The 27,284-nt window shown below is 43.7% G+C and overlaps 1 protein-coding gene and 1 long non-coding RNA gene across 6 annotated transcripts; one reads left to right on the top strand and one right to left on the bottom strand.

Annotated features, from left to right (window-relative positions):
- Positions 1–467: 467 nt before the first annotated feature.
- LOC114847181 (uncharacterized) lies at positions 468–6,557 on the bottom strand. Its single transcript, XR_003784157.3, has 3 exons — positions 6,400–6,557; positions 5,357–5,434; positions 468–4,717 (listed from the first exon to the last, which is right to left on the bottom strand). It is a non-coding gene; the product is annotated as an uncharacterized LOC114847181 (long non-coding RNA).
- On the top strand, positions 6,214–27,284 carry slc39a10 (solute carrier family 39 member 10). 5 transcript variants are annotated; one of them, XM_055504965.1, is made up of 11 exons: positions 6,214–6,258; positions 13,204–13,281; positions 15,403–16,644; positions 16,892–17,069; positions 21,073–21,248; positions 21,712–21,876; positions 21,952–22,060; positions 22,135–22,443; positions 22,601–22,681; positions 24,540–24,730; positions 24,915–27,284. In XM_055504965.1, exons 3-11 carry the CDS (start codon positions 15,424–15,426, stop codon positions 25,065–25,067), a joined length of 2,583 nt encoding a protein of 860 aa, XP_055360940.1. In that variant the 5' UTR covers positions 6,214–6,258; positions 13,204–13,281; positions 15,403–15,423; the 3' UTR covers positions 25,068–27,284. The 5 variants fall into 5 exon arrangements, with proteins under 5 accessions (XP_055360940.1, XP_028992488.1, XP_055360938.1 ...); XM_029136655.3 differs by lacking the exon at positions 6,214–6,258 and adding an exon at positions 6,613–6,742; XM_055504963.1 differs by lacking the exon at positions 6,214–6,258 and adding an exon at positions 6,628–6,742 and having other exon boundaries at positions 12,603–13,281.

Here is a 27,284-nt window from a genome sequence, read left to right as displayed (position 1 = left end):
GCCCACCAATGAACTTAGAGATTTACTGTAAAATTTAGGGGAAGTCAAAAATGTCTAGCTGTAATTCAAGTGGTTGGACAAAACTTGGACGCGTGTCAGATCAAAGAAAATCAAAGCTCAAAGAACAACCGAAATAAATGGTTTGATTTCTTGGTTTTCACCTAAAATACAGATTTACTGTTTGCAAAGCAAAGGGGAAGTTCTGTAATTCATCAACATACACACATAATATGACTGTAAGTTGGTATTATTGAGCTAAACTCTGGATATTTTTAATCCTAAATATTTTTTCACGTAATTCTAATTGTAATTATGTTTCGTATAATATTTATGAGCTTTGGGAAATGTATGAAAATGTTGGTAATTCCTAAATGATTAAAGTCATGTTTTACAGAGACCGAATGCCAAAAATCCTCATTATAATTCAATTTTAAAAAACACAACTCTGCGTCTCACTTGTGTAAGCAGGGAGTAAGTGTTTAATGCGCAAGGATTTTACATAGAATAAAATGATCATCTCAAAAACATAATCTTCACACACTGTTACAAGAGGCAAGAACCGAACACTTGCAAAACACAATAAAGACAACACTGATGGAAATGTTTCTTTTTATCTTTGTCATTTCATTAAACACAAATGAAATGCATCTCTTTTGATTGGCCCTGTAGACATGAGAGTTTATGCACCTTTGAAATTATATTTCACTGCAGGGAGCCTTTGAACATGACAGATTCCTTTCCTATAAAATCATAAAAGAAAGACATTGCAACACAGCTGTTATTGATAGAGGGGCTGGATTTAAGGAAATGTCAGGGCTGCCAGGAATCAAACGCACTCCTTTGTGCATGGAAAAAGACTTTGGCTTGAAAGCATAATGATCTTTTATTGTGAACACTTGATCTTTTAACAAAAATCTGTTCCTGTCTCATCTGAAGGAGCTGCAGCAAACCGAAGTTTTAAAGCTGATGAAACTTGCACAAAGGAGTGGAAATAATCCCGGTGAATCTGGTTTGTGCAGAAATTGATGACTATAATGTATAATTACGTTTATTATAATAAGAATTAGAGAAAGAAAAATCAAAGGTAGGTATGTTACAATCAGTGACGTGCAGTCAGGGTAGACAGGGGAGGCGGGGCCTCACCTTGCCTGACAATACCATAACCTGAGATTTCTGTCCATTGATCTGTGTTATACATATTATACAATACATATATTTTGTCTATAATTTCAGTTATCTTAACATTTTTCCGAGTAAAAATCTAATATGGCGAGAAACTGGACGTGAGGTGCCAGCGAGTGGAGCCTCAGCCCTGATGCTGAAACTGTCAGTAAATGGGCTGATACAGGGCGTAATCCGTTTCTGTTTGACATTTTGTCTCCAATATAATGTTTGCAGCCTTCAGACAGATTTATTCTACACCATGACTTTGTACAACCTGCCTAATGTGTTTATCGATGTTTTTGTGACATAGTTACTGATTGCGTTAAAACCGACAGAGAAAACTCATGAGGGGAGGCTGGACAGGTTTGTGCCTCATCCAGAAGGGGGCGCTGCTACCACCCTTTAAAGCACTGTATCCCCACAAATGGGTTTTTATTTTCTACAAAGACTTACTGAATGACACTAACTAAAACAATTCAAGTGCTTAAGAAGTAAATTTGAATCTTGAGTAAAGCATTCTATGTTATCCTAATGAAGAGCAAACCTGTAAAACTGATTAAACCAAACAAAACCAAGTTTTAAAAACAACATAAAACTTCACTAAGGGTCAAAATTGAACATTTACACCTCTCTATACTTTAGAATGAGTATGAATTGTGAAAAATACTGTATATGGAGGCTAAAGGTCAGGTCTGCTACAAAAGATATGTTTCTTCAAGACCAAATATGTTGCTTAAGGTGAGATACAGTAGGTATGATAATAAATAGTGAAATGTATTAATATGTCATTCTGACAGTTAAATAGTGAAAAATAAACTCTTTTAAGGTATTATAATTGTAAAATCTGACTCTAGAGGACTTTGTGCCTCACCAGCCATGGACCTCACCGCACCCCACTGGTTACAATTCAGCGCTCCGACCCTTGTTTTGTTTTAGTTTGTGGATCATTTGCTTTTTCTGTCTCCTATCTCAGTCTAATCAGGATCATCACATACACATGGACTATGAACGTTGTTCTCGAAATCTGCCTTGTTTAATAATTTGACTGCTTTTGATAGATTAAATGAATTAACTAAGTAAGTGCTTGTTTGTATTTGATATTGAAAAAGTTTGTTATTTTGTCTCTGGCCTGTTATTCTGTTTGTATGTGAATCTAGTTAGAGTCGGCTTTATTTTGTATCAAGTTGCTCCTGCTTATGTTTACATTATTTTAGGGAGTAGTGTATGTGGAAATATGTTTTACAAGTGACCTGCTGCACAAGCATTTGTCAACACTGAAATGATTATTTGTTCATAAATGTATTAGCAAATTTAATGGGACTTTTGATGATGCTTCAAAATGAAGCATAAACTGAAAACTAAAAGAGAATATTGGACGATCTTTCCCCAGTTACATCGATTGAGAATGTGTGACTTGGAGCTTGTGCATGTTGGTCGGCCATTAGAAGAGAATCGTATACATTATAGCCTTGGCAAGTACAACAAAACCTGAGGGGAAACAAGCAAGGGTGCTCGCCTTTCTCCAACCTCCACCGGATTAAAGGGAATGAAAAATCCATGAGTGCTCATTAGATGAGTTTATAGGTGGCTAATGAGCTGATATTTAAAGCTTGCCACTAGTTTCTCTCTCTCCCTTTTCCCATAGTCGCTCTCCTTCTTTCTTTCAGTTTGACTTTGGCTGGCTTCCAGAACACACCAACAGCAGGTCTACCAGTGTGCCAATATTGCTCTGTATCAGCAAAATGTCAGCCAGGAACACACTCATGGGATCCTGGCTGCATATCCCTAAAGCCTATTTTCATCAAGCAAAAAGACATATTCCACATCCTCCTATAACCTTAATTTGACTCTGGTAATGGAGACTACAACTCGCTGTTGTGTGTGTGTCTATAATTATGCATGTGGTCACTGTTCAGACACTCATGGCTCCACAATGGTGTGAAAAGTTATACTTGGTGTTCTCATTAAAAAGCACCTCACCTTTTTAGTCACCGTGTGATAAATAAGCGCAATTCCACCATGGGTCAGCGCCTCCTCTTTCATGGCAGCCGCTGCTCTGTGGGCATAAGCTGCGTCAGGTAGATTGCCTGTGGCCCATAACCACTCTAGTTGCAGCGCAGGAAATATTACCTCAGTAATCTGCAGCAAGAGGCGTTTCAGCAGGAAATGGCTCCCTGTGCTGGGCTGTATATATGGCCGGGGCTGAGTCAAGCTCATAATTCAATTTGGTCGTTGGCACTTTTCATCCTTTTTCTGCTGCGGCTGGATACTGGCTAAATGACAGTGAACGCCGCAGTGGCACTTGCACTGTTGTTTTACGACTGGCAGACACCCTGGGGCACCATGACTGGAGTGCTAAGTGAGAACATGGCTGCCAATCACTTGATATTAATCTCTGTGTGATGAGGAGAGACAGCCAACATGAGTGGAGGAACCTGGGTTGGGCAGTAGACCAAGCTGGTGCAAAGCCAGCAGGAATTAGCTGTGTGTGGACACGGAGCACTGAAGGGCCTCTCGCTCACCTCGACACAAAAGTGAAGGTCAGCTGTTCGCAACCTTTTCTGGGCTGTGTTACACAATAAGCCAAGCAGTGGGAGTCTAGAAGGGCGCTTGATGGCTACATACTAGCTGCCACTGGGTATGAGAATCTGAATTCTGTTACAGCCACAGCATTAATAATGCTGGCTATCATCAGAGTGCAATAATGCGGAGCAGTGGGCAGATGTTAGTATGCGAGGGTTTACGCCACGTGACCGACGTCGCACCAGGGAAAGTACCTGCTTACCACCACATTAATAGCACCAGGTGGGTGTTTAGAATTTCATGAAAAAGCAGAGCAGTACTGTATTTCTAACATACTCTATTTTGTATTTTTGTATTTGAACAGAGCTGTCTGTTCATGTTCTTATTTAAATTGTTCTTATAGTTCCTCTCCTTTTTAATATTGAGGAACCAGAAGACTTACATGATAATACAGAGGAATTAGGCTACTTACAGTATTTATACACTACCTGCATATCATAATATCTTATTGTAGTTCAAACAGCTGTATCATTAGAGTTTAAATGTGGCACAGGGTCAAATAATTCACTGACTTAGTTAGAGAGATGAGATGAGTCATAATATAGATTTGTAGGAGAATGTTGGGGAGCATTTAATCAATATGTATTCTAAAAATGTGTTATAGAATTGGGTTCACTCAGTTCAGTAATATGCTTAAATAAACTTCCCACTTCTTTGTTTTGTTCTTTCATCTGTCACACTTTATTTTTTAGGAACTAAATCTAAATTCTTTCTGTTTCTAAAACACATTTTTTTTTTAGTTTTGGAGTAAAATAACAAGTGGGAACAAAACTCACTGCATGCTGTCACTTTCCCTGAATTAAGATTTCGCCCTTTGGGTCAAACAGAATCAAAAGGATGCTTTTTGCGTAATCACTCCTTCAGCGGTGCATTTGTCTGGATGTACTTGAACCCCCTCTTGCTTCGGTCCAGGGCTGACAACATGACCCCTGGGCAGTGGTTGTATGTGTTTTTCAGCGAGCTGAACCAGCTGCAATAGAAAAACAGGTCTGACAAACAAGACCTCAGCAATGAGGCCTGCATAAGTTGTCACAGATCAATCTGCAAGAGAAACAGAGCTGAAATAGAAAATGTCGGAGCATAAACACATGTTAAGCGACCTTTGAACGTGTACAATGATTTATACAGGATTTGATGATATTAATCTAATTGATTGATAATTGATTTTTTGGTCCTAACGTACAAGTGGAGTCTTACAAATTTCTTATGCAATTGACTTTATCATTAGGGCAGTTTCGGGCAACTTAGAGTTCAGTCTTGCAAGTTATGCTGGTTCAGCGTTGGTTTTCCGAGCACACTTTCTAAAGACTGTCTTGCTTTTCATGGGCCTGAAAAGCCATAGCTCCCTACAAGTGTTTATCCTGAAGGCTCCGATCAGTAGCACCTGGACTTGCCTTTTATTTCTTTAAGCTGTTTCACCTTCTATCCAAAAGGCTTCATACTGACTGAATGAGAACCTTCACAGACATGTACAAGTGTCACTGCTCCTGATCTTGTGAGCACACACTGGCATCAAAACATCAGTGAATCAGCTCAATGTTACCATGTAGGTGTGTGATCTCTTTCCTTTTTACACCATGTGTAGTGCTACATATACCTATTCACTCACCATCTTGGGTGCTTATTCCTCACAAGGGGCTCAGGCATTCTGGAGCCTATCTCAGCTGACAATCAGTACACCCCCGCCCTGTGATGGAAAGGTCGTCAGTCCATCGATGGGACCACATATAGAGACCTACAGACTCCACAATCATCCTAATTGCATGTCTTTGGACTGTGGGAGGAAAAAGCCCACGCAGACACGGGCAGAACACGCAAACTCTAAAGAGGCAGGGCGACCCTGAAATCAAACTCAGAGGCCAGAGTGCTAACCGCTACACCGCCGTCTAATTTTGATCAGTCCACAAAACATTTTCACTGTAGGATGCACTTTGGGAACCTACAAATATAGTGCAATGAGTGTTATTAGGACATAACACACAGCATTACATATGGTATAAAAGAGCTTGCCTATTTATTTATTGTTTTCTGGTAGTTTCACCAGTTGATGAAAACACAATTGCCACTGCTTGCCACCACCTCCCTGTGTGGGTGTGTCTGTTTCACTGGATAAAAAAATGGTGTCTGCTGATATTAGTGATTATATTACATGTCATGGTCAAAATTTTAATTTTTGTTTTCACGTGTCTAAACACTCTCAACAGAGGGTCGTCTGTGTCACCATGTGATAAAACGTCAAACAAATTACAGATTAAAATTACAGTGTGTAAGCAGGGGGTGAGTTACAGTGCTTTTCATTACAGAGATTTTAAATCTTGTAAATATGATTTTACTACTTAGCAGGACACTACTTGTTGATCGTACAGTTCATTAAACTTGTCTTAGCTCAAACCTTTTGGAACACAAGGAACCAAGAAGTAAAAAAAGACAGGTTCAGCTGTTTTCAGTTCCACATTGGACTCCTCCGTTTGCCTGTCGAATTGCAGTTGTTCTTTAGGATTCTGTTATAAGGTATGTTTGTTTGGATTTTTACTTTCAATTTATTGTTGGAATCTATGCTCAAGTCAACTTATGTATTAATGGAAAAAATAAATTTGCTTCATTCGTAAATGTTTGGATACGCTGAATAACTTTATAATCAAATCATCTTACTTTACTGATGAGCCGTGTGACTGACGAAACACAAAGGGTGTGGGTTAAAGTTACACGTATTATGACAGCGTTTCCACTCCACTGTTGCGTTTGTCACAGCTGTCTGAGCACCGTTGCCTCAGTCATATGACAGGCTAGACAACAATCTGGATGAAAAGAAACGTCAGCGCGTCCTTCGGCGTCCTGCGCAGAAAACGCAGACGGTTCTCCCGCCCCTACCTCCGTCTACGTAAAGTCCGTAGAAGGCCTTGGTGAATGCCTGGTCTTGTGGCGCGTTCACGTAAAACTGACGAAATCTTTTTGGTACCGAGCGGAGAGGAGATGCACACGGCACTCGAGTGAGGTAACTATATAAAAACCCATTCACTATCACTCACTCCCACAACATGGACTCGGACGGCGTTTGTAGAGACCGCTACATGTTGCTACAAACACTGTTTACTTTTGTTACGGATTTCGGACAACATACGATAGCGTTCCCCATTCTAGGCTAAAAGCTAATTTGTCGTGAGTTGTCTGCTAGCTTGAGGTTAGCTTATTGAATTGTTGCTCTCATTTGCGGGCTAGCATTAGCCTCGTTTAAAGGGAGCGAGTGGTGACTGGTTAGCTCTTTGGTCTCGAACTGTTTCCCGGGTCTCGCTTGGCATTTTACTGAGTAGCAGTGTGTTTGTTATAGTGAGTTTCGTAGCCACAATGAGCAGGAAGATTGGCAAGCTCGCGCGGCGTTGCATTATGCGCACCACGTGCATCGTTCAAGCCCCCTTGATGAGTGGTGGGCGGTAGCTGCGCCTCCGGGACAAACGGCGTGACTTCTATCCAGATGATAGCGCATGGCTTCTTGTTTTGCTAATTATGATGCATTCTGAAAACGGAGCCTCGACCTCCGTCCATCTTATTGGTATGACGCCGCTTTATTGGGACCCTCCGCTGTGCGGTGACTGCCATCGGCCATATGTAAATGTGATGTTTTGTCTGGTAGACAAACGTTTTCTTTCCCCGCCTGATGGCGATAATCCGGTTATACTGGATTGTAGTAATGTCTGGATTCTGAGGAATTCAGAGCTTTTGCATATGCCCAACTCTGCACAATTTACCACGCAATAGTGTAGGGAGATATTGTAACAGTCAACTGACCTTTTTTGAGTATATAAAGACTTATACAAAGAAAAAGGGGTAAACCCAACTTCCATAACAAAAGCGGTAACGGTACATGAATTTTCTGCAACATTCCACCCACTGTAATAGGTATTTTAATGTATATTTGCAGTAACTTTACATGTCAGTCTTGTCACCTTATTATTCCCAGTAGTGAATCACATACATTTCTTGCTATTTTGCGTGCAATTTGTATAACATTTGGAGGAAAAAGGCTTGTCATTCCATGTTATGGTCATGTTATTATTCCACCAGGTTACCAAACAAACTCCACAAATTAACCTCCAGGTAATACTCTCAGTCTTATTTTGTATAAACTGGAGCCTGAATCAAGATAATTCTGCATCAGATACTCCCAGATTTGTATTTCAGTGTTTTAAGCTACAGGGGGCAGAACATTATGTAAACACTTAATGAAAAGATTTTACTCCCAAAGCTGGGTAATATCAGGTAAAATGGCAATCTGTTGTGAAAATGTTCATCAAAACACAAGGCCAGTAACATACAACAAAACACAATTAAGCACAATAAAGAAACAAAATAGCAGAGCAGCTGAGTCCAATCTTGATTTTAGTGGTAGAATATCCTGGCGCTTCGTCTTCCCCTCAGTCAAACACAAATGACAAAGCAATGTATGGGCCCCCAGGGTCAGAGGTTTTGTCCAAATTAACATAACTATCTTTGCTGTTGAAATGTAATTTGATGATCATCCAGCTAGTACCCTCAAATCTATCAAATGAATAATGAGTTTTAAGGACATCCTTTCTTCTTTTCTCATTCTTTTCTTATTCTCAAGAATTAGAATTTGAAATCACAGGTGACAAGCAATTTAAAAAAAAAATGGTCAAGAAAACAAGCACCAAAGGCTGAAACAGACTGATGTGTGGCATATTCTCAGATTAGCAATGAAAGTCATTGAAAACACAATGTACAGACTGAGATTTAGGTTACATGACCAGGAAATTTGTGGGTAGTTGTGAAATTTGTAGAATTTTTCTTTAAGTGTTAAGCTGCTTTAGGAAATGTTATTCACAGCTGCGCAACACAAAGTATTTCTTTAGGATTAAAATATACAACAAGTATAGCTTAAGGCAATAAGAAGTCCCATTGTTTCATTGTTCACTGTAAAATGTTTCCATGTCAATGTAATAATGTGGCAGCCACATTTAAAGTTCATAAGATTTGCATGGTAAGATGTGATTGGGATGCGGAGCCGTGCTGGGAAGGAGCATTCAGGCTTAGCTGACACCTACAGATGGGACCTTTTTAGTCCAGCGTAGAACAATGGAAGCGACTTGATCTTATACAGCACGTACACATCCCGCCTGGAATGCTGTTGCAAGGATCGCGGTTTGGTGCTTGCTTTGCTTGCTAAACGGCTAAAGCAGGCTTACTATGTGTGGACATAGGGTTTGGTACTTATTTCTGGATTACACTGGAACACAAAGAAAACAAACACAATGAACACGGGATTCACTGGTCATGTCCTGGCTCAGACTTCGTCCACACTGTAAAATATGCAGTCTAAGGTATTTTTTAACATGTTCCAGAGGACAAAGCTTCAGTATAAAGGACATTTAACAAAAAAAACTGGAATTTCTGTGTTCTGAGGCTTTTGAGGGTAAACACACAGTTAAAATCAGTTCCATAATGATCCCTTAAAATGTATGATTGTATGTATGATCATGTATGAGGTCGTTAAACCCACCTCAGTACCTTACTGTACAAACCCTCAGTGAAAGTCACTGCTGCAGCCAGCTGCTGGTTTCTAATGGGAATCTTGGGCCTGGCTGTTTGTTTTAGCGCTCACTATGCTTACAATCTGTTCCACATGTATCACCATTCCCACGCTCCTGCTGGTTTTCATACTCTTACAATATTTATTTATTTTTTTAAACATTTTTCAAACTATAAAAAAAAAACACTTTCGTGCAATGTTTGAATACAACTAATACAAGTTTACTATTTTACAGAAGTGCACCCTGCTAGAGCTCATGCAAATATTAAATCTGTCCAACACCTGTGCAGCACCATCCTGCGTAACATAGCTTTTTTATTTTAAATTCCAATGTAATGAGTATTTTAACCTGTCCGACACAGTTGCCATTGTCCATTCACTTGTCACCTAAAACATAATCATATGTTTTATTAATTTTTTTTCTCACATTATGGCCCAGACAGTTAATACAATATTGTTGCAAGCTCAGGATGTATTTTATTAAAACTGAAGGTCAGGAGTACCTGTGGAGGACTATTTACAGGATACAAGTTCGGAAAGTGGTGAATAAGGAATCAAGTCTTAGCAGTAATTCACATGTAGCCTCACACGTACAGACCATAATTAGCTGGTCAGGTGGTTGATCTTAGACCCAGCTCCCTAAGTGCTCAAACATGCAGACACACACTCCCTCCTCCTCAGACAAATGAGTTAAGTCACTGGACTTTTTTATGATCGTGGAGTCGCCGATCCGGTTGCTTATATCTGTGCTGCGGCGCGTCTGTGTTCTGGACTGAAGGTAAGCATCGCCGTGTTTTGCCAAGGCGTGGGTCCGTTGACATGTGCACAGCGTGGTGGTCAGCGGACGGTTGCGTAGCTCGCCTCTCACTCGCGCCCTTACGTGCTCCGTGATGAGCATGCTTCCAGGCCACAGAGCATCAGCAGTGCACCTGCGTCTCACCACGCTGCTCTCCGCACGCTGGCTTCTGCTGCAGCTCCCTCTTCGTACTTGTGGAGTTCAGGAGCGTGTACGTCGTCCATCTTTCACCGGCGCTAATGTCCACATGACTCAGTGGCTTCAACTTACAAAGCCGTATATGAGGATTTGTTGTGGAGTAAGGGGCTGTTTGGCTCAGGCAAGTTATAACTAGTTTTTATTTGAACCTGCGTGTGTCACACTATCCCATAATTTTATACCACAGAGGCTTGTTGGGTAATTGTTATATGACATGATGTGTATCTATTTCCCTCACACTCTTTAACACGCTGACATGGGCATTTAAGATTGGAAAGGCAAAAAATATGCATGTTTCTTTCTGATCAATGGGACTGTAATTATGCCAGCTGCTTATTTACCACACAGGTTATGACTGATTCCTCAGAATTACCTTGGCTGATCACAGCGTTGCTGCTTTGACTTTTAAAATGACTACCTTGGTTACAGCTCTTAAATGTGTTGTGCAGCAGAAGTAAGTGGTTGACTGTGTTATGTCATAAGCGCCGTGTGTGTGCGCGAGTGTACACGCTTGCTTGTGCTTTTCAAGCTGTAATGATTTCTCGTTTTGTCCGTCAGACTTCTAAAGTCTTACTGCTCAGCCTCACCTCTGCTGAGTGCATACTTTACTGAAGCTTAAGAAACAACAGCAACTTATGCTTCTCCGAGATCCTCGTCCCATCTGCTGTGAGTTGGGTCCATGTGGCAGCTGACATCTGCCCTCTCGTGTGTGTGCCTCAGGCTTTACTAAGAAAAACTCTTTCTTTCTTCCATATGTTTTTAGTTTTATGTGTGAAAAACAAATATTCTTCTCAATCTGCACCTAATGCAAAATTTTATCTACCTTAGATATGGTTTGTCTTTAGGAGCAATAGATAAAATCATATGGGTTACATTCTGAGACCTGATAAGCTGTTTTAATGATTTTTGGGTAACCATGTGTATGCTGTGAATCATTATGTAAAGTTGGTTTCTATCAGCTCCTCACATTTTAGTGTAGCTACCATTCCAGCTGAATGTAGAAAAAAACAAACTTTTGTTTGTATTTTGTAGTTTTTTTTTGGTTTGTATTCAATAGAGGGATTAAAAAAAGAGAATCTAAATCTCATTCTTTTGCAAGATGCCTTGTTACAGTAAGCACAGGGGCCCGATGCCAGTTTTTGAATACCAGAGTAGATATTTTTGCTTCATTTCTCGTTCATTCCTCCAGACATGGGCCTAATGCTGTGATGAGAAAGATGTGTTCGGTCGTGTGAGAATCATATGAGACGGCTTAAGGGCTCAGTGTGGGGTTTTTTCCCCTCAACCTGGAAAAGACAGTGAAATGTTTTAAGGCAGAAGTATATAAACAGTTTTTTATAGTGATATAAATAAAACTGATTTAAATATTACATATAATTTAGTTTGCCAGCTGTTCTCCTTTCCAGACATTCAGAGCCCCTAGTATTAATCCCAGCCTGCAGTCAAGTTGCATTCTTTAGCAAGGGGGGGATTCATCTTTTTAAAAGGAAAAAAAAACTGCATGCTATTCAAAATCATTTAATATTTAAATGTTTAAAACTGGCAGAGAAAACCCATAACCATAAATTGTACAGTTATCTTTTTGGAGCCTTAGATGAAACAAATGAATATTACAGTACACCCTTATTTATTGAAACAGAGCATGCACAAAGTTCATATACTTAATTTAAACACATTTAAAGTTAGGAACAACGTTTGTACAGTTGTTTTAATGCCATGTTGTGTTTTCTAATGAATGAAATACATTAAATGAAAGACACTCATCACCAAATCAGCCCACTGATACGATTAATTGCTGTCAGAGTTTACCAGTAGGTGGACAATTTCTACGTACTTGAGCTGTTCATTAGATTAAACCACTGTATAATTTAACCAGAGACATAATGTCTGCTCCCAGCACAAAGGTTTCTTTTTAAAGAAAGTGTTGTTGCTTTATTATCTACTGTACAACTGAACAACTGCTTTTCTGTTGTATCATCAGTAACACAGGACTGATTGCATCAGTTACTGTTGTTGCCACTAATATCAAGTTATTTGTTGAATGGGTATTGATTGTATGGGGCACAATAGAATGTAATTACTGTTCATCAGTGAGAAGCCATTTGCTCTGTTACATCAGTTCTTCAAAGTCTTAAGAACCATTGTAGCTTTTTTTTCCCACTACGGGGCGTATTGACTGGCCATAGTACACTACTGTTACTGTTCACGGATGTCATGACAACAACAGTCCATCAAGAAGCGTCCACAACACCAGAATTACAAGAACCTAAATCAACTAAAGAGAATTAACCTCTCTATTTTCTTTCCCTCTGGTAGATACGTTTCTCTCCGCATTAACCCACTGGACCCACTTCACATTGCTCAGCAGGTTTCCTGCTGGGAGTTGGAGCGAAAGCAGATCACTGTGCCTGAAATAATGACATCCATGGTGTATCAAATCCACTAACTTGCTTCCTGAGACAAACCCTGCAGGTTGCCGACTCAGGAATGACACAGGCCTTTTATTTATTTGCTACTAGTTGTAGTAACCACAAAGCAACACATCCTCCCAAGCTGTCACGTGAGTGAGCCACAGGTCAGACACTGGCCAGACCCGGCTAATAAATGACGCCAGGAAGTGAGTGAGCTCATATTTGACATTTTGGTGGTTCATTGATTGACTCTGATTTCTAAATGGGTTTGTTCAAGAGAGTGGTGCTATCAGCGGGAGGTTGTTAAACCTAAACTGGGAAAAACAATGATGGCTGTACAGCCGCTACACTGGTAGATGCAGTAAATAATTTCTCTGTAGATGAGTGGTACTGCTTTCATCATCAGTGTTCACCTTTGATGACATGTTCACTGTCCCAGGCAGCGTACTAACAGGGAATCAGTACTGATAACCCCCATTTTCTTCTATTTGTATTTTTTTCTGTAGTGCATGTTTTAGAAGAGCTGCAGAAGCCCCTCCTAGCAGCAGCGGGACTGGGGGCCGACAAGGAGGACACGTATTACGGTGAGTTATAAGCTGTTGCCAGTCGCAGTATAATGATAGGATTATTTACTTATCTGGTGCCGACAACAAATGTGATTAGATCACAGACACTTCAGGCCAATCAGTTCATGTAACAGTCTGTTTCCTGCATTCAACAATCAGACAGATTAACGGCAGGTCAGTGAAGTTTTGTCATTTATTTAAACAATGAACAGAGAGTCAATAAGGCAGAGGGCACCTAAACTCCTGTGTAATGTTTGGGTAGATTGGGGGGTGGTCTAAGAAAGTCAAATACCAAATAGAGATTCCCTTGTTTTCCTTAAAGGCCAACTACAACAAAGATCGTAATCAGGAACACACAGCAGGCTCTTGTTTCTGCATAAAGGGTGTGCTCTTAAAATGTGCCCTGCTTTTGCCCCAACCTATCTGCTGCGAGGTTCATAGGTCACTGCCGTCTCCTGTTTATAAACAGTGTCTTATCAACAGCCGTGAAGTAGGCTCGTAACCACACTCAGTGTCTGCAGTCAGAGCCAGAACGCTTTGCTCAAATCTAATTTCACACACTGCTCATTCAAAGGCACACGGCGGTAAGTTGCCTCCCTTCCAGTTTCTAAATATAACTTCAAATAAGAGTTACAGTGTTAGACCGCAGATTTCATTTGGCAAGGTGTTTAAACCGCACTGATGTTTAAGGCCTATTTAACATGTTAAATTGCACCACCTGCTTGGATTACTGAAAGAAGCGGGTCTCGTGTGGCTGCTCTAATTTTGTTGAATGTAATTTGTGCAAAAGTGATATCGACGGCAATAATCCTAGAGAAATGCTAGAGTTACACCTTTAAAATAGGCAGTCTGCTATTTACCCAGATAAAAGGACATGTTTTATCACAAGCACCTGATGATGTAAGTTTAGAGAAAGGAACTTCACCTCCAGCCATTGTCATGTTGTCATGTCGTGACTGTAGCTGATAAGCTATAGTTGTGTCATTTAGTCAACAATCAAGGCTTTAAACAACAAACACTTTTAAACTTAAAGTGTGTTTTTCTGTAAAATGCTTTTAACCTGAAGATTCTCATCCTGTATGTTTGAAAGGTCCTGTCAGCTACAGTTAACCGTTATAGATTTAAAAACTGAATAACTGCTTCAGATTTTCTGTTTATGAGCAGTACCCTCTGTTTTCAAATGAGTGTGATCATTTTAAAATGGCCTTTTTTTGTATCTTCTGCTGAGTTTCCTCTTACTGTGTATATCCACACCGAAACCAGTGAAGTTAAGTTGTTCTCCTTACTTGCTGTGCAGTCTGTAGTTAGTAGTCCCTGTATCTGCCAGGAGGATATATCGCCCTCTTCGTTTTGGACATTTGGCTTCTAATTGCGGTCTGCACAACATACATTTATTCCCTCATAATGTGCAGGCTGTAAATTCAGTCAAACTTTGTTAACAAACAGGCTGCCGCAGACGAGCGTGTGTTGGTGAGCCGGGTCCCTGCTATTACCATATTCCAGCAGTGCTCCTCATCTGACCTCTCTTTGCTCCTCTCTTCCCCCACCCCTCACACATCAACCACCCACGGGCTTCACAAGAGACCTTATGAGGATCATTTGACTGGAGTGATATTGCTGCTTCAGGCCTTTTTACAGTGGAGGAAAACAAGCAATTTGTTACACAAATCTGAGAAGAGAGTTTATTGTGGTGGTGCTGTTAGATGTGTTATTGTGAGCTAAATGTAGCAGCTTAGACTATTTCCAGTCTTCAGTATATGTGTGATTTGGATTTATTTTTTATTCTAATGTCCATGTTACTGTATATCAGTGTATTAGTGCGTGTTTGCGTTTGTAGTATTGAGTATTGAGTATTGATCCGTGATCGAATACTTGGTACTATTCTAAACTGACTTAACTTTACAGAAAATTATATGATGTTGTTTTCATCAACAACATTTTTAGTTGCATTTGGGGGCAGTCAACACATTATTCTTATTTTTTTTCAATCATTATCATTTGCTGAATTATTTGTGTCTGGACCAATTTGTTGCAAAGATTTTTTTAATTCTTAAATTAAACATAGTAAAATTTGTATTTTTTGTTATATAGTACAATAACTAATTTCAATTCTGATAGCATTGTTGCACTTTTTTCCAGGGGATCAGAAGTGAGGAGACAATGCGAGTCCACGTGCACACCAAGTTCTGTTTCCTGTGTGTGCTCACCTTCCTCTTCCACCAGTGCAACCACTGTCATGCAGAGAAACACGGCCATCAGCACAGTGGACCTCAGCATGCCGATCACAAGCACACGCACAGCGACCTGCAGATTTCTGAGGCTCCATACATGAGGGGAGCCACTGGGCCCACAGAGTCCACACGGCCCAAAGGAGACCCCTTGGAGGTGGAGCAGCACTTCTACATCCAGCAGCTGTTCAGGCGCTACGGCCAGAGGGACCGCCTCGATTTCCATGGATTTCAGAGTCTGCTGCTGAGTTTGGGTTTGGGCGAAGTGAAGGTGGTCGGTGTGGAGCATGAGGATCTCGGTCATGACCATGTAGCCCACCTCGACTTGCTGGATATGCAGAAGGGGCTTCACTCACATTCACCTGACAGTGATGGAGATGGTCAGGGACACGGACATGACCATCGGCACCACAAACCCGGCTCCCGCCACCCACCCACAGAAATAGTTTCCACCACCTGCAGCCGACAGACTACTGCTGCCAGTCCCGCTGCAGGTGCACCTTCACACCATGAACATAACCATGATCATGATCTTGACCACAATCATGGAGCTGATGCTGACCATGATCATAATCACACTAAGGTAGATAACAATGACCATAAACATTCTGGTGTGCATGTGCAGGACACACATGAACATGGCCATGACGGCCATGATCACGCACATGAAGAACACAAACAGGAACAGGTACGGGCGCAGTCGAAGGACAACAACGTCTCCTCGCAGCCTCATGATCACCACCACCACGGTGATCATGAACGTAGCCATGTTGACCAGATACAGACTCGCACAGACATTCCTCACATCAGCCAGGAACAGCTCCTCCTTGACATGGAACAGGAGCGTTCCCAAGTCCCTCAGGAAGCAGATCCCTCTTCTGTCCCCCCAGAAAGCCTGCCCAAGAAGGCCAGAAAGCCAGCGAGGGTCAGAGGTCAGCGAGGGCGAAACAAAACCCTGCCTACTGACACACCTCTACCTCACGACACTGACCATGGCCACGAATATGAACATAGTCATGACCATGATCACAGACACGGTCACAGCCATTCTCATAAAGCTAAGAGAGAAGCTCCAGGTGGGCTTCCCACCCACACTTTGCCAGTTCCTCTCCTCTCTGGGCATCCAGGGGGTGTGTCCCACCAGCACGAGGAGGTACGACACTCACATCTAACAAGTTCATTTTGATATGTTATATGATATGTTGATATGATAGCATCATGTTGTGTCTTTAACTTCCACTTATGAATGTATTAATTCACCCCTAAATGTTCAGTTTTTGATGACTGTCCCATCCTCCTCCATAAACAAACTAAATCAATTCACCAACACACATGAATCATGTACGTGTCATGTAGTCTGTGCGTTCATCCTAATGTTTGACTGCTGTTGCCTTCTCCAGTGTTTGAACTTGACCCAGTTGCTCACCTACTATGGCCTGACCCCCGAGTCGGTCATCTCCCCCAGTCAGTTCACCTACCTGTGTCCAGCCCTGCTCTACCAGATAGACAGTCGGGTATGCATTCGCCATTACCACCAGATGGATGTGGAACAGGAAGCTCTGGAGCCCATCAGTTCTGGTAAGAGCAAAACATCCCATTCACCCTACCATCAGCAGGTATCCGCCCTAGAGGCCAGTCTGAAATAGTAGACTCGTCAAGAGTGCGTCAAAGAGTTTCTCCGTGTTGTCTGTGTGAAGCTGTGTTTTGCTGTAATAAAACATTTAGTCTGTCCTACAGTCAGACACGGCTCTTAAAGTTGTGTGAAACTCTACTGTACTGTTTTATTTTTATCTGCCGCCTTTGGCCAGAGTAAACAGACATCTTCATAAGTGGGAAACCACAGCGAGATCAGATTTTTTAATGTGATGCTATCAGGCTGCATGTCCTAGAGCTGCTGTCCTGGACCAGAGTAGAAGATCCAAAAAACAGCATGTACGTTAGAACTAATGGAACTGTTGTTAAGTCATGGCAATAACTGAGGCGAGATGGGAATTGTAACCAATTCATTCTTGGCATACCCACTCTCGTTTACCTCAGTGTTCCTTTTCTGAGCTCATTGGTGAGGTATTCCCCCTGTGAGTGAGGATAGATGTATTCAGAGCTGCCGTGAATCATCAGCGGGTAATCTAACCACTTTGAACACCAGTATTTTAAAAGGATATTACTGAGGAGCACATTTGAGACTTCATGACTCAATAAATAGACTATTTCCAATTTAGCTCAACGCTTTATTTTGTATTTCCGCCCAACTACTGCTTAATTAACTTTTATTACAGTTAGACAGACACGCAACTCTCTGATGGCTTAAAGATTGTTTGTTTCAGGAAATAGCTCACACATGCCTAAATCCTGGCTATGATCTCAGTCTCACAGTGGCACAGGCGTCGTTGGCTGTGCCATTTAATCTTGATAGCGCTCATTGTGCCCGTCAGTGTATTAAAGTAAAGTCAGCCCAGCCCCACCTCGGCGCTGCGCATGTGCGCAGGTCACCCTCCACTCCCGCTCGGAACATTTCCTGGCAGGAAGTTAATGTTTGAATGAATAGACGGCCAATTCTGCCTCGTCGCGTTCAGCTGTTCCTAGCGTGGTACATCATGTGAGAGACGTTCTGAATGAGGCTCATTCAGCAGCCTGACTGCTGCCGTTCTGATTTGTGTAAGGAGCTTTCCCTCTACAGTAATATGTTCCCTTGTTAATAAATTATTCCAGTTGCCATGACAGTGAACCATTCTAAAATCACAAAAAAAGCTTTATGTCCTTTTTTATGGCTCCGGTTCTCAGACATCTTTCTCTGAATTAACGATATTCAGAAATATTTAAATGACATAAGGGGAGTTGACAGGAGCCTGTTACCAGTTATCCAGCACATGGGTAAGAATGCAAATTCTAAAACCTTTTGTTTGTCGTTAATGAATTACAGATGCAAGTCATTTAGAAATAAAGCTCACAAAGTCATAAGCTCGTTACAACTCAAGCCAGAGCCAGTTGTGCTGCACACAGGAAAGCTATGCAAGAAGCCGCAACCGTGAAAAGATGTCTGTCACCTGGTGCCTGGAATGAAGTTATCGCGAACCTCTTAATGATCCACTTCAGTTGTTCGTCCCCCATTATGTCTCAGATGCAACTGGGCTTTAGTTTTTAGTGTGTCAAAGAAGCGAGAGGTGGAGGGTCTGTCGTTCCAAAGAAATGGGCACGATGATAGGGGGTTGAAGGCAAGATGTCCTGCATAAGTGGAATATTTTTAATTAGAGCCAGAAAGTGGGTTATTGAATAACAACAAAATCTGTCCCGCTGTTTCTTGCATTTGTGAATATTTTGGATTGAATAACTTTCAAAGCCGCGGCCGCTTAAGTGCAACCCTCTCTAGCCTTTTTTCATTAAACACATGCCCTGCTTTAGAGACACCTGTGCTGCACGCACACTGTCCAGCAACGTGCACCACCAAAACCCTCCATAAACTGGTAATAAACACGAGGAAGATGCCATGAACAAGTCAAAAGGGCAGCAGTGGTCCCTCATTAGTAGAAAACTGGAGGCGCTAGAGTCTCTACAGCGGTGGACCAAGACCCAGCCGTAGACGTTGGCACATCACACAGCGCTGCCTCTCATTTACCCCCCGCTGGCATCCGCGGGGAAGCTCACAAAATGTGTAGTTTGTTTCTCTCCGGCTCCCACTCCCCTCTCTTTCTGCACTGTGCCAATTAGGAGAACCTAAGCGACACCCTGGGCCATTTTTGTGAGCCATGGCTCACAGGAGATAGGTAATTGGAGAGAAGACACAGAGCAGTGGGTCTCCTTCCCTTCCTTTATCGCCACCTTCTATCTCCCTGCTGCAGCCCCCCCCCCCAACACACACACACACACACACACACACACACACACACACACACACACACACACACACACACACACACACACAAAACCACAACAGCATAAAGGTAATGAGATAGAGAAGTAGATGAGCTTCACCGGTGTGAAGGATCTTGGGTGATGTACTGTCTGGCTGATGTACAGGTGCCTCTCAGGGTTACACAATGTTCCGCCTGACGCAACAAATAGGAAAGCAGCCAACTGTATCAGTTTTACTTGTGTAGGACACATTGAAAATGGCTGTTACCAGTAAAACGAGAAAGCGAGAGCCGTTAAAGACTTTTTTTTTTACTCTCTGGAGAATTAGCCAGTACAGTTTGGCGTTTCTGATGACGAAGCTGTTCCCTTAATACAAAACTGTGGCAGGAGGTGCAGAGTTCACACACACACACACACACACACACACACACACTGCTTTTAGAATACCTAACTCTTACTTTAACATTAAATCGTCACAACATTAAGCTTCAGCTCAGAAAAATCTCAAAGATTTCCATGTGTACACATGTCAGGACATTGTTTAGTTTTTGTGAATTCTTCAGGTTTTGTCACCGGCTTTGACAAAAGTACTGTGTGTGACAATTGGAAAGTTTCAGGGCTCTTGCACAAAACTGCAGTGACAATGGAGGTGTTTGCCAGCAGCCCTGAAAGCTTATGATAAATGGCTACGTAATCAGCGCCGGCGCGTCGGCGTCTGATTTTCCAGTTAAAATATTCCTCCCAGGAGGATCCCGCCTCCTGTTTTTTGAGCTCGGCGACTGCTGCCTGGGGAGAGGCTGTAGTTTGGTTTCATGTTTTGTAACGCTGCAGCTGGGTAATGGCACGGTAACGGCCTCTCCACAGACCACTCTGTCAGGAAGACGTGTTTCACATCGTCCCGTCACAGGAGACGCCACCTGGGGATGCGTGGACGAGGCGGGAACGCGTGTTTGACAATCTGATTTCACTCCTGCTCGTCATTTTCCCCTGGCTGAGTCTCAGCTCTGCTCCTTTTATTTGTGCGAATTAACCCGCTCAGTGAGCCGCCAATGCTAACGTGTTCAGCCAATTAGGAAGGAAGTCATATACTTATATGAAGAAAATCCAAAAAAAGGTGGTTGATTTTCTGTACTGCAGCACGGTGGCACTTTAACATTAAATCAATAGCCGAGTGTGTTGTGAGAGGCCTCCGTGCAGTCAGTTGACTGTAAGATTTGCATTACATGCATGCTGTGCTTCAGTCAATAGACGTCCTACAGGAGGCTGCGTGTCGGCGGCGAGCGACCCGGCGTCTCCGTAATAAACACACCAGCAGTTTGGCGTGACATTGAATTTTATACTACATTAAACATTTTGTCCTCTGTGACAAAGGAATCGTAAACTTTCAGGCTCTGGCTGTTTGCAGGCGTGCGCCGGACCTGACAGCCAGACTGACAGCCTAAATGATAGCGTACCTTTCTGACTTCTCTGCTGCTTCACGTCCCGCGTCTGCGGCTCTGAATGAAAAATGAGGCGAGCGCGGTTCTGCTGAGATGTCGCTTCACGTTTCTTGCTGTAGGCGTCATGTGTCATCGCAAGGACTCGTGGATTGAAAACCTATAGAGGGCTTTTTTTCCCCATCACGTGACCTGCTAGGGTGGAGTGGGCCGGCATCTAACTCCACACAGTTTATTTCAGATGTAGTGTCATGTTTTCACATTCTGACCAACTCTGTGTGTTTCTCCCCCTCCAGTCTGGGTCTGGGTCTGGGGCTTTGTGTCCATCACCATCATCAGTCTGCTGTCTCTGCTGGGCGTGGTGCTCGTACCCATCCTCAAACAGTCCTGCTTCAAGTTCCTGCTCACCTTCCTGGTGGCACTGGCGGTGGGCACGCTCAGTGGAGACGCGCTCCTCCACCTGCTGCCTCACGTGAGTACACCACACCGGGACACTCACAGTGTGTTTGATAGGAACAGTGAGAAACTAGCCTATCGACATCATAACAGGTTCTCAGGAGAAAACAGACAATCTAGCTCATTCTCCATCTCAAGGCACTGGAGCCTTGCTTTTTGTATGTCATCATCACCATGAATCCTCTGTGTGTTTGTAACTGTCACTGAAGATGAAGTCTGAATGAGACTACGATGAAATAAAAAGGCTAAAATGTGACCAAAGCAAACGTGTGTAGAGCAGTGGTGTGTGGGGGGCTTTGTTGTGAAGACACTGTACCTGTGTAGCTTGTTTCTAAACAAGAATTTCATCATGACAAGAAGATTTAGTCGGACACACTTACATAATTATCAATCATCTATATGTGGCTACACAACGAAACTGTACGACGTACGCTAGTATTAGACTGTGATCATGTTGTCTCATCTGTCTGCGTTTTCAGTCTCAAGGACAGCATGACCACAGCGAGGCAGGAACGAGCCATGACACCGATCTGATGGCCGACTTCGATGGAGTGTGGAAGGGGCTGACGGCGCTATCCGGCATTTACCTCCTCTTCATCATTGAACACTGTATTGGCATGTTCAAGCACTACAAAGACCAGAGGGTAAGAGGAACAGGGGCCGAAGCTGAACCTCACGCTCACGAGGCTTTGATCTGATGCCGGCTTCTCTGCACGCAGGGCTCCATGAAGGCGGGTGAGGAGGGCAAGATCGGCAGGAAGCTGTCAGATCACAAGCTAAACCGACGCTCGGACGCCGAGTGGCTGCACCTGAAGCCAATCAGCGAAGGTGAGTGTTGTCGCCGGATCAGTTCGGGCCCCGTCCCGTCGGCCCTGCGCTCTAATGCCCCCCGTCTGCTCCAGATCCTGACAGCACGGCCGTCTCCTGCGACAACGGACACAACGACACCCAGCTCACGGAGCTCCAGACCCCCGATTCTCCCACCAACAAGACACCACTGGCCCCCGCGCAACCCCAACAGCAGCAGCCGTCACCCACCAAGGAGAACGGCCGCGGCTCCAAGCACCACAGACACTCGCACGGCCACGGCCACTCGCACGGCGGGAACTGCCACTCTGACCAGGAAATGAAGGACGCTGGCATCGCCAGCATTGCCTGGATGGTGATCATGGGCGACGGCATGCATAACTTCAGCGACGGCCTGGCCATAGGTAACAATTCTGGGACATGATGAATGTAAGGTTTGAATGGGAAGTGAGTGAGCCGAGCTAGCGAGCTCCAGACAGAGACAGAGTGGTTTATTGCACCTTTTCATCCAAAGTTTCAACCTCTGACGCTTCCTCTGACACTGTGAACTTGTCTCTGCAGGAGCAGCATTTAGCGCGAACCTGACCGGAGGCATCAGTACATCAGTGGCTGTTTTCTGCCACGAATTGCCCCATGAGCTCGGTAAGTGCAGTGCGCCAGGTGGAAGTGTGAAGACACCTGAACAAAACACGCCATTAACTTAGCATATATATATTCTACACTGCAGCAGCTTGGCTTCGCAGCAGACAGGGACTTTGGTTTACGTGCCGGTAATCGCTGTGCGCTGCTGCCTCTCTCTCTTTAATCTGGCTGGTGTCTCCCCAGTCGTCTGTCCCTTGAAACCCGTTAAAACCCCAATGATGTCAATAATCATCACTCTTCTCTGCGCTCCAGAAAAATGTACTTTTTTCGCCAGATTAATGGCTTTTTGTCTGACAGCAGCGAAATGGCTTGTCAGGGTGTCTGTCAGCGAAGATGATGCAGCGCGCCTGGCACGCATTGTTCAAAACAGCCCGACTCAAACGCGCCGCAGCCGCCGGTGCGTTCATTTGCATTCAGATCTGTTCTCTCCGAGGACCTTTTTGATTCCACGGGAGTGAGCAGTTTTGTTCAGCGTCATGTGTTTCCTTTTTCCACTAACTAACACTCTCCTCAGCCTGTTTGTTTATAGTGGGGGGGCAAAAAAAAGGCAGACAATGGGGCCATCCACAGCAGATCAGTGCTAATGATGTGTCTCAGCGCGGTGCAGCTTCCATGCCTCGTTTGTGTGCTTGATGAATAGAGCAGTGTCGATTATTGGCAGAGAGTGAACTGGTGAATAATAGGTTATGTTTGTCTGCCCCAAGTGCCAAAATATCAGCTTTTATTGGCTGTTGCGAGGCTTCAGGATCATATAGATTCGCGCCCGAGCTTTGATTCCGATCCAGCGTTTTGCTCTTTTCTGGCGTTATTTTTACTCCACTCCAGCTTCCAGATGCTTCCCTTGTGTCTCTAGCGGCGCCGTGCACATGTGCGGGATCGCTCGCTTTTCGCACCGTGTAATTTAGCATTTCCTGTTGATTTGGACGCTGGTCGGGAGCAGCGGTTGTCGCGCGCTCACCCCCGTCGGGCCGCTTGTCAGGCAAACCCAGCAGTTTGACGAGTGAACCTCTCAGCTCCCCCCACGAACACAAAAGCCGTCCCCACGACTGGCAGCTGGATGGCAAAGATGATGATTATGAGGGTTCTTTAACCACCCAGAGAGAAGCTAATTGGCAGTGATGGGTGTGTTAATTGCAGTAGATGAGGCGGCGGCAGGCGTGTCTGAGTGTCTGAATGACTGGAACTGGGAAGGCAGGAACCGCCACAGCGAGTTGAAGAGGGATTTAAAAAAAAAAAAATCCATTGAAGTGAGGTGTGTGTGGACTGTCTTTAATTCCCCCACCCCGGCCCTTCTCTCCGGCTTTGATTGATGGATGAGAGCAGAGTGGTAATACAGTCATTGTGGTAATTAGCGAGGAAAAGAGGCCGCTTGTTACACGGCGCAGCCAATGTAGGCCACCCTCCTCCTCAGCATTCATCTCTCTCCCCAAAACCAGGGCGTTTCCGCTGAGACTTGGGCCTCTTCCCACATTTGGCCCAGCAGTGATTGAAGAGGTGGCAAGGCTACGGAATGCATATGTAATCATAAGTGTATCACAGGGAGCTAAGGACTTGTTTCTTATAGAGCAACTCCTGGTCTGTTTTTTTTTTACACCTACCTGAGACTGATTGCGGCGGAGAGTTTTAAACATGTTCACCCTCATCGCTGGCGGCAGCAGAATAGACGGAGAAATAAAAAGGCGGCCTGACGCGCGTTGAGTTGCAAACTGTGAACGGAAATTGGACACGTCGCTGTAACCTCGCACGTTTGCGCCGCTTTCATCTTCCAGCCACTTGTGAACAGCAGCATTTAGCAGCGGCGCGTGTGCATGGGAATGGCTGTGATGGTGTGTAAATGAGTGTCTCTCCTGGCTGACAGGTGACTTCGCCGTGCTCCTGAAAGCCGGGATGACGGTGAAGCAGGCCATTGTCTACAATCTGCTGTCCGCCCTCATGGCCTACGTTGGCATGCTGATCGGCACAGCTGTGGGCCAGTACACACACAACGTGACCAACTGGATCTTCGCCATCACAGCTGGCATGTTCCTTTACGTGGCTCTGGTGGATATGGTGAGTTGGCCCCATGCACAGCCCCACGGTGGCTATTATCCCCCTCCACTAACATCAGTTTAACTTTCACTGCTCCCTCTCCCACGCCGCCACTCAGTCCTTTCCTCTCCGCCGCCTGATCTGCAATGCTAATTCCAGGAAAGCGCTCTCTGATCCCAACTGGTTACTCTGTCTCTTTTCGTAGCTGCCAGAAATGCTTCACGGAGACAGCGAGGACCACAAGCGCTGCCAGCTGGGACACTTTATCCTGCAGAACCTGGGCATGCTGACCGGGTTCGGCATCATGCTGCTCATCGCCATCTTTGAAGACCGCATCGTTTTCGATTTTGGCTTTTAGTGGAGGAGCGGGGCAGGGGAGAGCTTGATGTTTCCGTGTTGTTCATCTTGGCCTTAACACGCTGTTTGCAGTGTGGCGGCCCAGTCTTGCATGCAGCGTGAGCCTCATTCATGGCCTGTGCCTCCATCCGAACCCGCGGAGCCTGCTTATGCGTGTCTCATGACTTTGCTAGTAGTGTTTACGCTCTGCTCCTCCATCACCTCCACTCTGTCAGGTACAATCTGTCGACTCCCTGTGAGACAAAAACTGAACTGAATGAAAGAAGTAAGACTACACTCCCCCGGAAATCACCTCCTCTGAACCACTAAACTCCAGTGGAACACAAAAGGCTGTAGCCGTTGAAGGTGGTGGAGACGCAGCTGTCACGGGCCGGCAGCTCATCGGCCATCTATCATCACCTGTTGTTAGCATGTTGTTGTTGTCGTCCTGCGGTCTTCGTCTTTCATCCACCCTGTGCTGTGTTCCATCATCCGTGCCTGGCACATCTGTGGTGTGCGTTCCACCTGCCATCCATCACCAGCTCCGGATGTCATCGCACGGCGTATCAAATGTCTCGAGTCCTCGTGTGCCGAGCCTCGGCCACTGGAGCAGCACCGCAGCTGCAGCGTCCTTCCAGAGGCGCAGAGCCCTGTTCTGTTCGGTGCTGTGTCTTTGACAAACACTTTAAGACGTCGCCTGTGATGCACTGTGGGTTCACGGTTTCTGAGCTGAGTGTTAAAGTGCAACTTTCTTCAATCATTACTTCAGTATAATGAGTCTCATTTGATTGATTAGAAACCTTTACTTTAGAGTCAAAGCTAGCTTTTTCCAAGAATGTATCTTTGTTTTTTGTTTAGAAAGTAGGTTTCAAGCATCGACCAATTTCTGTTAGGCCTTTACAATCAGTCCTTGTAAGAAAACAGCTTTAAAATGTGAAACTAACTAGTTCCTCTCTACTTCATCAGTGTTTTAGTTATCGTGCCTCCCCAAGCTCCTAAATGGTGCTTTCCATCCAGACCCACCTGAAGTGAGTTGTTTAATTACAGTGGGAGGTCGATTCTTGACATTAATGCTGATTTATTGATGTACTGTAAAACAGGAGGTCTGTCGGTAGATGAGCAGCTAAAAACAATGTTCTTCCTGTTAATAGTTTAGAAGGTACTTAAAGAATCAATTAATGTCCTGACAATCGGTGAGACAGACCAGGCAAATGACAATACCCCGATGTCACAGCAGAACGATAGCTTTGGCACTTTGAATAACCCCCAAGAAAATATTCTTATCATGTTTTTATGAGCATTCCTAATGTTTTTCTCTGGCCGTGGACGTCGTAGTCACTCTGTGACTGTGCCAAACGGAGCTCACACTGACACTGTGGGATTTCAGTGGCCGGTGCTTGACACTGCCTCCTCCCAGACATTCCATTGGCTGTACCACTCACGTGTGCTCACGTGACAAGCCAGCTCACGTAGAGTTGGCTGCTGGAGCACAGAGACTTGTGTGTGGCATCATTTATCCTGTCACTGTGTGACATCCATCACCTTTGTCTTAACTGGCTGTACATCATCCTAAACCAGACTGAACCTGTGGGTGATCCAGGTGGATTGTGCATGGATGCATGAGTGCAAACAGTTCAGACATTGTTGAGTGTAAATTCGTTGTCATTCTTTGTACTACAAAGATAAAAATATTGGCAACCTTTCTTGGTTTTTAAATGAACAGTATGAAGATTACGGTGAGCTTTTTGGAGCATAGTGAAACTCGTGAGGAGCCTTGTTTTTGTTAATAAAAAGAAAATTATGCAGGCGTCGGAATAAAACCAATCACCTGCATTGTTTGTGTCTTTTTACTGGCATTTTATTATTTCATCATGTGTTAATATTTAATTTAAACAGAACCTGTAAACATTACATGGGACCTGTTCTAACTTTTTTTTTCTTTAACTACTTCAAGCTATCCCGAATTTCTCTTTTTAAAGATTAAAAGGTTGTTTGAGACCATATCTGTTTTGTAATTTATTTTCTTTTGATTCATCCCATGTTTGAAAGGACAGATACGTAGGAATCTGAACCACAAAAGCAAAATGTCTTCAACGAAAACCAAAACCCACTTTTCCCATTTTTGCTTTGTTGTAGTAATATTTGTTTAGTAACCAGAGTAGGAAATGTTAAATGTGACATATGTGCTATTTGCCTGTCTGTGCGTTGCCATTATGAAATAAACTCCCCTGGAACAAAA

This window comes from Betta splendens, chromosome 21, assembly GCF_900634795.4.
Source record: "Betta splendens chromosome 21, fBetSpl5.4, whole genome shotgun sequence".
NCBI lineage: Eukaryota > Metazoa > Chordata > Actinopteri > Anabantiformes > Osphronemidae > Betta > Betta splendens.
Note: the sequence above shows the minus strand (reverse complement) of the source record. Positions and strands in the feature narration are given on the sequence as shown.

Bases quoted from the DNA above. Each gene is read 5' to 3' on its own strand.
- slc39a10 (XM_055504965.1), top strand. From the start codon at position 15,424: ATGCGAGTCCACGTGCACACCAAGTTCTGTTTCCTGTGTGTGCTCACC. The intron at 21,877-21,951 runs GTAAGAGGAACA...CTCTGCACGCAG, and splicing joins AGCACTACAAAGACCAGAGG to GGCTCCATGAAGGCGGGTGA. The intron at 22,444-22,600 runs GTAACAATTCTG...TTGTCTCTGCAG, and splicing joins CAGCGACGGCCTGGCCATAG to GAGCAGCATTTAGCGCGAAC.